Source organism: Elaeis guineensis, chromosome 8 (assembly GCF_000442705.2).
Source record: "Elaeis guineensis isolate ETL-2024a chromosome 8, EG11, whole genome shotgun sequence".
Classification (NCBI taxonomy): Eukaryota; Viridiplantae; Streptophyta; class Magnoliopsida; order Arecales; family Arecaceae; genus Elaeis; species Elaeis guineensis.
In genome coordinates this window covers 7,696,666-7,707,016 of record NC_026000.2, presented here as the reverse complement: position 1 = coordinate 7,707,016, position 10,351 = coordinate 7,696,666, and the positions used below count along the sequence as shown (strand labels likewise).

The 10,351-nt window shown below is 42.8% G+C and overlaps 1 protein-coding gene across 1 annotated transcript; it reads right to left on the bottom strand.

The window, feature by feature from the left end:
- Positions 1 to 374: 374 nt before the first annotated feature.
- On the bottom strand, positions 375 to 1,912 carry LOC105050460 (AT-hook motif nuclear-localized protein 25). Its single transcript, XM_010930485.4, has 2 exons — positions 1,729 to 1,912; positions 375 to 1,581 (listed from the first exon to the last, which is right to left on the bottom strand). Exon 2 carries the CDS (start codon positions 1,279 to 1,281, stop codon positions 403 to 405), a length of 879 nt encoding a protein of 292 aa, XP_010928787.1. The 5' UTR covers positions 1,282 to 1,581; positions 1,729 to 1,912; the 3' UTR covers positions 375 to 402.
- Between the last annotated feature and the right edge of the window lie 8,439 nt (positions 1,913 to 10,351).

The following is a 10,351-nucleotide window of genomic DNA, read 5'->3' as shown; positions in this document are numbered from 1 at the left end:
TTCTCCAAGCCTTGCAATGAGACTTTTCCCACCCTCACTCTTCGTGACGCCAGCCAAAAACTCCTCTAGAAATAAACGACATCCTCAATAACCATCCCTCAATCTTTAATTCTCCTCTACACAAGGCCAAGTTAAACAACTTCTATATAACTCCAAACCAGAAGTCCTGCAAATAACTCCAAGTCAAGTGCCTTTTTTTCCTCCGCATACCTCTGATTTATGAAATCCTACTACCACCATTTCATCAAATAGGTGAAATAATAGCATCCATCCCTAGCTACCAAACACCTTGCAAATTACCAGCTTCATCACCACAATTCTCATGCGATCACAACCAACTTCTTCTTCTTCTTCTTCTCGTTTGTCCTTTCCTCTTGCCATTAAAAAAGCATCAATTCAGGATCAAAAAGATGGCCTAACTCCACCTCCACCCCAGACAAAAGTATCCCCCGGTAACTGGTAATTCGCCATACTTGCACCCAAATTATAAAACGGAACACCGCTGCCGCCGCCACTACCACCGCCCTCACCACCCCCAGTGACTCCAGATGACTGGGACACCGATGTCTGCTGCCCCTGCACCGCGGCCGCGGCGGCCGCCTCCTCCTCCCCTTCCAACGGCAGCCGCTCGTACACAGCATTGGCGAAGGTGGCAGCCATCAGCATCACCGGCCCCGCCGCCACCAGCGGGCCCACCACGCTGCCTCCAACGACCTGCCCCTGCCCGCCGGCCAGGAGTACCGTCAGCCCCCCCGCCCCGGGCGGCGCCGGTGGTGGCAGGACCGTCCCCGTCAGCGAGAGGATCTCGAACCGCCCCCTCAGCGTCGCTACCACGCTCCCAGGCGGCCCCGACCCCGGCTGCTGGAGCGACACGTTCTCCACCGCACCCCCGCCGCTCAGCACGGACACCCCCCTTCCCCGCCGCCGCGCGTACTCCGTCACGCTCTCCACCACGTCGGCGCCGCCGGCCACCTCGAGCACGTGCGACCGGAGGGCGTTGGGGCTGTCGCGCGTGACTATTATCGGCGGCTTCGGCTTGTTCTTCGACCCCAGCGGTCGGCCACGCGGGCGTCGCGTCGGGCCACCACCGTCCGAGGCAGCGGAGATCGTCGGTTGTTCTCCGCCGGCACCCATGTCGGGAGAGGCCTTTGGCTTTTTCTCCAGCGAGGGGTTAGACGTTTCCGGTTGGTCATGGGGTGGTGGCTGTGGTTGCTGTAGCTGTGTTGGGTGAAGGAGGTGGTGGAGGTAGCGAGAGGAGCCGCTGCTGCCGGAACCGGCCATCGCCGACACATCCACTCTCTCCCACCACTTGCTTGCCAGCTTATCTTCTTCTCCTCCTCGTCTTCTTCTCGATAGTCTATTCTGGTTGAAAAGAGATGATAAATATCTAACACCAAAAGCTAGAACTTTGAGGAGCTCTTTCTATGAGTCTCTTCCACTATAATGTTTGAATAAGTTGCAAGAACCAAGACGAGAGGTGCTCTTTTTTCCCCTCTGATCAACCCAGAAGTGCCCCAAAAAAATACACACCGAAGGACGCCTCAAATCAAGGCGAGGGGAGCTCTTTTTTTGCTTCTATATCTGTAACGGGTCAAGTCAACAGAAGACAACGCCATTAAGGACTGCCTATGGTTGGAGATGTTTATACTGGTGCAGCCAAGAATATAGAACAAACCCTTTTTTTTTTTGTAAAAGTATAGAACAAACTTTACAAGAACAAGAAGTTACCCTTTTGCTGTTGGCATGCAAGAAGAGATTAGAACCTTTAGTTGATATCCTTTGCCCCCGAGAGGGAGAGATGAGGCTTGGGAACGGAGTTTTGAACCGGGGAGGAGGGCTGGTGATCTGGAGAGAGAGAGAGAGAGAGAGAGAGGCGGTGGAAATCGTGCACAGGTGTGGTAAAAGGAGATGCAATGGCATGTGGGAAGGCCATAGACGCAATAAAATATAGAGCAGCTGCATCGTTTATAAATTATTTTATTTGGCAACCACCAAAGAACGCTTGAACCGAGGGAGAATGTTATATAAATAATACTATCTGCAGTTTGCGAGGCTATATGCGAGTAATGAATTTAGTAAATCAAATGATAGAGGAGCTTCGGGTTATTATTTTATGCCGGCATGATAACTGCAATCTCTTTCTACCCCATGTTTCAACTTTCAAGCAGGGGTTTAAAGGTAGTGAATTTTATTTTTTTCATTTTGACCAGATGAAGTAAGAATGGAGGAAGAAAAAAAAAGATAGAATATCTGTCAAAAATTTAAAAATTCTAATACCTATTAAGAAATAATAAGTTAAAACCGATTAATGTCTACATTAGAGATTTAATAAATGGCCTTTATGCCATCATCCAGTAGGTTTTCTAGAGTATTATTTTTAACAGTCAAATTCTAAACATTATATAAGGGTGTGCATGGATGTGGTTGATTTGATTGATGCAATTTAATTTTTAAATATTAATAAAAGAGAGCCAATGGGGTTTATTTAAATAAGAAAGAGACGGTGGCATCTTCAATTCATCTCCTCCATTTTCAGTTTTACATAATGTACATAGAGGGATTGAAGAAAAAACGAAATACATCAAAGATAAGTTTGTATTTTTTTTTTCTTGGAAAATTTCTAACGATAAAAAATCTAGCGTTTCATTGCTTGGTAGGTTCACAGTGTAACTTACTACTTTGTATACTTCAAACTATCTTTCTATTGCTGTGACATGTTATCTTATCACAACCGACAAACTGATACAGCATCATTTATCAGACACACCAAGGCTCAGATGTGACAATTGAGCATGATATGTCATCTTCTTGGTTGTTGGCATGGATGATGTATATTATATTAAAAAGAATATCTTGTGGACCTTTATCTTGTTACATTTTTTTTTTTTTTTGAAAGCATGGCATTTAACATGCAAACATATTGTTATATATAAATTATCCTCATTGATAAAATGTGAATTGCATTCCTTAATTTGTTCTCATCAAAAAAATTCTCACTCCAGTTGAGCCCCTATTCTCTCTTGATCTAGTTCCTCAACACCTCTCACGCTATCTAATATTTTTATTCCTTTCCTCAATCCTTCTTTAACTGGATCCCACAAAAGCCGGAGTTCTCACCAGCTAGTATGCTAATCAGTCAGATGTAATCTTTTAACAGACGTAGGATTCTTAATATTATAAAACAGCATCATTAAGAATCATCACCTTTAGTTTTATGTCTTGCTAACTATACTAGAGCCTTTTATTGATGGATTAAGATATCCTTAACTTATCTAGTATTGTACCGACGTAAGAGCAAAAAGTACATATGCATATGATCATATAGGAAAATTATAAGATTGCATTTGGTACATTGCTATGCAATCTTAATTTAAATTATCTAATAATCTGGATTAACTATAATCTAAATAGATTGTCAGTAACGTTGATTTTTGTGTTTGATATATGTAGGTAATGTTGCAGAGAAATTACTGAGAATCTTGATTGACATATTTAGTATGACAATCATATTACTGATAATCTAACATCAAATTCTTAAAATATCCTTAAATCAAATTATTAGTTTAGTATTTTAATTTATTTATTTAATTTTTTTAATGATAAAAATTATTATATAAAAAAATTATTATTTTTTAATACTTATTATTATTATTTTTATTACTTTTATTTTTATTTTTTTAATTTTTTTCCTTTCTTCTCCTTCCCCCACACGCCACATCTCGACCCCTCTCCCCCCCACCCTCGGCTGTCCAGCACCGCCCTCGGGTTATCGCACCTCCGACATTGCCCCCAGGCAAATCTGCACTCCGCGCCTCTCGCGGCCGCCTCCATTGTTGCCCTCACCCACCCCACCAGAGGCCGTGTCGGCGGAAGAAGACAGCAAAGGTTAGGAAAAGATGGCAGCGAGGTCTGACTCTGGGAGCTGGACCAGCTAGTATAAGGGGATCGCGGCGACAGAGGGCAGGGGATGGATGGAGAGGGAGGTGGCGGTGGGAAGGAAGATGGCGAGGGCCACAAAGGCAGCATAGGAGGTGGCTCTGCTGTCGGAGGAAGAGTGGTCGAGAGCGTCGAGCATCGATGGGCGGTGCGATCGCTGGAGGGGGGTTGGGGAGGAGGTATGGACGAGCGACGAGTGGCGCCACGCGGGGAGGGAGAGAGGAGAGGAGGGCAGTTTCGTGCAAAAATTTTATTATAAAATTATCAAAGTGATGGTAATCCGGATAGGCATCCATTCCCTTAGTAATTCAGATTATCTCATGAGAGGTAATTTGGATTGTCAAGGCAATCTGAATTACCAATCCAAAAAGCATATCAATTAAACATGATAATCTAGATAACCACATTAAATTACCAGCAAGCTGGATAGATTGTCAGCAACCAAATGCAATCTAAAAGCATTAAAATGGATTGCATGCAAAAAGTCATACATAAGCATTAATATAACCTACTTATAGTTTATATTATATCACATTAATCAAAGAGAATATTAATTGGTATCTATTGAGGCAACTATAATCAAGTCGGTCATTAATTTGGATGTCATGATAGGCTTGTCTTGTTTTAACGGTTTCTAAGCAATGAACTGTCCTTCCGGAGGACATGAGGAGGATGATCACTACATTGAGCTCCTCTAAAGCTACTGATACAGAAAAATAACTAAGATAGTAAATTGGATGGCCTCCTTTATCGCTAATCACTCTGTGGCCATCTCCTGGGAATCAGCTCAATCAGTCCCACTGAAATTTCGTGATATTCTTCATATAGATGCCAGCAGTTGCATTTATTCTAGGATTGTGCAATCGGACCACCTTACCCAAAAAATGAAAAAATAGTTAAAAAAATTGTCCGCTTGCCCTTGCAGTCATTCATCTTTGTCTAACAAGCAGATATTTCCTTACCAAAAAAATGGAATTTGATTTTTGGATGGTGCATCCTAAAATTCTTAACTTAGATAATCGGGCCACCGTACCCCAAAAATGAAAAAAATAGTTATGAAAAAAAAATTGTCAGCTTGCCCTTGCGGTCATTCCTCTTTGTTTAACAACCAGATATTTCCTTACCAAAAAAAAAAAAAAAACAGATGTTCTAGGTTTGATTTTGATGGTGCATCCTAAAATTCTTAACTTAGATAATTGTAGTGTATCTAATTTCCCTTCCTTAATTTTGGGAAAAAAATTAATGGTAAACAAACTGAATTTCAGGCTTAGTGTGACTAGTTGGTTCCAAGTCTGTATCCAAACCTGATCTTTAGTTGCCCAATGAGACGTTTCAAAGTTTTCGAACATATTTTAGGCGCAGCACTTGTGGACATTTGATGTATTAAAAATCTAGTCAATAGAGCATCGATAAGCCAAAGGCAAGCCTTGGACTGCAAATGTTCGAATGTGAATTAAGTTTGACTGTCACCGTTTAGGCTTTAATGTATTCTTTGATAAAATAAGCTATATGAAAAAAAGCTAATTATTAAGTTGAAGCTTCTACTTATATATATACGTAGGCCCAGAGTGCTAAAGTCTTGCCCGTTGAGTTTTTAGACGAGGTATTTGCATGGCCAACCGCATTAATGAAATGGAGCTAGCGAAGCACTCGATCAAGACCAAGCCGTTCACGAGCAACTATGTTGTTATAGTTCGAAGAAAACAACTCTATACCTAATCGTACAATATGGTTGGTGTGATTCATGGAATCGACTATACATTGATGGTGCTGTAATATAAAAGTTCAGCACTCTAGCGACACGTGGCAATCATGCAATCTTTTGGTATTGTTGCTTGGTCTTGAAGCATTTCATTTTCCCTTCAGAGATCAAATCACTGGGATCTGTTGTTCTTTGCAGCCATGTGTGCAACAGAAGCAATCAAACCTCCCACAGCAAAGGGTTGACGGTCACATGGCTTCAGAGGCAGGGCTTATCCAGACAGACACCTTGCTGTACTAATTTCCAACAGTACCTTTGTCTAGATTGTTCCCGTGGCCCTTTTTTTCTTTTTTTTGGTGAGAAGGAGGAGCCATGTATTGCCAGAAAAAAGACAGAAAATAATAATAATAATAATAATGTGGAAGACCAAAAAACTAGAAGACAAAACCTAGTGCTTGGAAGCCAAACCAAATACATGGAAGAACACACCGACTAAACTGCATCCAGGACCCACAGAAGGCAACGGGGAAATATGATACAAGCTGCATTAATTGTGGAACGTACAAGAACAATCTGAAGAAAACCCACAGCCCATGGTTACTGTTATAAACCAATAATGTTATAACTTTGACTAGTTCCTTTTCCAAATGGATGTCCTTTGGATGGAAGCAGCAATTATTTTTACTGGATTGAAATTATAAACCAATAAATTTATGGACATAATGCAGTGGAGAAGATCCTTATTTATATTCAAAGACTTCCATATTTAGCTGAATTATGTGTATGCCAACGAGAAATTATAATACATGATCAGAGGCCGGCATCACCAGACTTGGGATATATATTATTGGTTGATACTTATGACGTATGTTGTACTAGACTTTAGTTTACTTAAGGCTGAACCTCCTCTTTTGTTCACCTACCCCCTTACTATTTTACAAAATCACCAGTCCATATTACAGCAATAGGTTTTTACATGATATGATTTAAAGGAAATATATCTTATGACCAGAAAAAAGAAAAGCAAATGAAACCCATTATTGGATGGATCTATGTATCGGCCGTCGCCTGAGTGACCGAAAGACATGTACATAAACATAGCAAAGGCGCCGAAACCGCCCGCAATGGCGGCCGTGTTCACGGGTGTAAAACCGGACTGCCGTGGTGGCTGATAAGTACAGCTCCATAGGTTTACAGGTATCAGTCTATCAGACAAGCGTAGAGAGGTCAACGAGTGAGCAATTGGTCAACCGACTGCGGCTGGAATGCCTGCCTCTTTAGCAGTTGGGGCAGGCTTCGTGCGGTGCAGTGCTCTCAGGGATGGTGGCTTCCTGCGCCATGACACGTAATGAAGCAACCCCACAAAAGAAGGGACAAATGACACATGTTACTTCTTCTTTTTCTTTTTTTTTTCTTTCTTTTATGTTCAATGAGACGATCACATTAATCTAATACGAGAGTAATCTAAAAAAATCAAAATATATAAAATCTTACAAAACTAACAGACAGTCATCATCCTAGCTATCTCTATAACTAATTATCGGAGTATTCGATAACAAAAATCATCATCCAATCTGCTGCAGTATTCGTCTCTTGATAGACATATCGGACTCGTACTACAGCAGCATAGTGAAGATAGATCCAGACATTCCGTATAAGTAGATGACCCTCCAGTTGTCTAACTTCTAAATCCAAAAAAATAACAGTAGTAGAATCACTCTCCAGAAAAATTTTCTCCGCATGAAACTGATGCTTGATAAAGATGACATCTGTCCAGACGACGTAAAGCTCTACCATCAGAACCGAAGACTCAAAAAGATGAGACCCACCAGCCACCATAAATCTCTCATTCGGACCAATGACACATGTTACTTCATGGCTCAGGACCTAAACTGAAGCCATCACCATAAATTAGAGCTTTTGCTAGTGATCATATACTTAGCGGTCTGGGATTCTGTATTTAAATTCTCGATGATGCATCCAGAAATAATTGAACTTTGGTAATTATAAAATAAGTAGATCTCCCCTTGGTTTCTTTTGTTCTTAAATAGAAAAAAATAAAACTCTCTTTGCAGCATCATATGTGCCAATCGAAACTCTTATTTATATCGGATCGGGACATCATCGTCATGATCATCAGGTCATACACCGATGTGCATGAACTTTGAAGGTTAGCAATTAAGCACTTATGTATGCAAGTTTCTTGAAACTTTATCTAATTTTATGATTTATGTTGGGATAGCTTCCGGTCACTTAGCCGACTACCCTGCCTACTCGTCTCTAAATCGATTAAGAAAACTGCACCGAGTAACCAACAATCAATCCGGCTCAGATATATAAAGTTTCCCCTCCAATAGAGCAAGGCAGCGATGGGCGTCGGGTGCCGTCGCTGACGTCCAGCCGACTAAAGGATGGCCGCCCTTGGTCGGCACTATCCCGACTTGTATACCTCCAATAGCTGCTCAGTCTGTAACGGACTTAATGATCGATTGACAACCGACTACGCCAAACAAAGATAAGACACCTCAGTAATTTCAGCCTGCCAACTCAGACAACGTGGAACTCTACCGACTATGACTATCATACGACTTGGAGAGACCACATCAAGATCATGTCACTCAGACACCATATCCTGATCGACTAGCTGCACGTCATAATGAGATACTACGATCTCATTAAATGCACTCCACAGATCATTTATTACACCCCATGCCCTGCAGCATCTGTCTCGAGTGTGCACCGAACAAAAGGGCACGCTCGCCGTCGGCATTTAAAAATACCCATGCGGCACCATGCGAGGCCATACGAGAGGACACGATCGACACGATCCTTTGTCCTCTCATCGTTCATTTTGCTCCCTCTATAAATAGAGGTAAGCAGAGACCCTTCCAGATATATGCAAACACACCATCTCAAAATCTAGAAACTCTGTCACTCTTGAGCTATACATTGACTTGAGCTTCGGAGGGTCTCCGTCGGAGCAACCTCTGACGGGACTTATTTTGCAGGTCTTCCTTGATATCGAGCAGAGCTCGACACCACTTCACTGCAAACTCAATCATCGCCCTTTGTCTTGACTTTGATTGTATGCACTTTCTCCGACGATAATTCTTCGTCCATCGGCAATCTCATTGCCGATCGACAGGTGCAGCTCCTAGTCGGCTCCTGACAGACTACTGACTACCCATCGGAGAAGGCCGCAATAGTTTGACGTGCTAGGTAGGGGGACAGTAAGAGCTCGAGCAGAAAAAAATTTCTCTCTCAAGGATCTTCATGGCCAAGACAAGGGTGCAGAATGTCTCTGCTGGTTCAGTTCGACGCTCATCACGACGTGATGCACCTCCGATAACCCGAGCAGGGCCGAGTGCTTAACAACCGCCGGTGACGACATATCCTGGATTTGCTACCCTCATGCAACAGATAAAAAATTTGACGGAGGCTATTCAGGATCTCCAACAACAACAACAACAATAATAATAGTTGAGAGGGGTCGCAGTGTGTGATGCACCTTTCAGGCGCAGCCACCAACCACGATCTCCAACCCACCACTTCACGCAGCACTCTCATCGAGCGAGTTCTCCGCTTGCTTGACGACCACCATATTCACAATCTTGATGCACTTCGTGTGCTGAGTCCAGTGATCGTCAGTCCCCATGTTCCCCTCGACAAACTCTCTGCAAGGGGAAGAGGCCGTGGTCCCCTCTGAGATCTTCTTTTTTCAGAAAAGACTCTACTCCAAACTGCTCGTAGCATCCAGATATATCGCAACAACGACTGGACGAGTATCATCAAAAATTGAAGGAGATAGATCGCCGCCTGGAATGGCTCCAAACTAACCACCGCGATTCGATTAACAAATTCGATATCAGTATGAATCCACCTTTCTCAAGATGGATCCTCGATGAGTCAGTTCTTAATCGACTCAAAATGTTGAAAATCGAGCCATACAACGGCTCCACAGATCCACTTAATCATCTTGAGAGCTATAAAGTCTTCATGCTTCTACAAGGGATATCTGACGCCCTCCTCTACATTGCTTTTTTGATTACACTCCGAAAAATCGCTCGGACATGGTACTCGGGGCTACAGCCGGAAGCATCAATTCTTTCGAACAATTTGAACAACTATTTCTGGCACACTTCGATACAAACCGAAGAGTGCCTGGAACCACTAACAGCCTTTTCTCTATCCGCCAGCAGGATAAAAAAATTTTACGAGAGTTCGTGGCATGTTTCAACACTGCTACCCTAAAGGTCAAGGACCTCGATCAGGTGACAGCCATCGCAGTGATGAAGCACGGGCTCCAAAACTCTAAGTTCACCTATTCTCTAGATAAAATACTTTCTCGATCTTACGTCGAACTCCTCGAGCGTGTACAAAAGTATATTCATGCTGAGGAAGCTGCAACTGACTGACATCAGTTCGAGGGAAAAGGCCAGAAGAAGAAGGCAATGAAGGGAGGAGACTCAAGGGAGCCCAGTTGGGTTCGTGCCGAGAATGAGGCTCGACCTCTCTGACTAAGCTAGAAGTCCAAAAACTTTATGGGTAGGTACAACTCCTACACCTCTCTGACTGCCTCTTGCTCGTAGATTTTGATGGAGATAGAGGAAGAAAGCTTCCCTCATCGATCTCCGTCAATAAGGATGAAATCTCGAGATCGAAAGTGCTACTGTCACTTCCATCACGACCATGGACATAACACGGAGGAGTGCC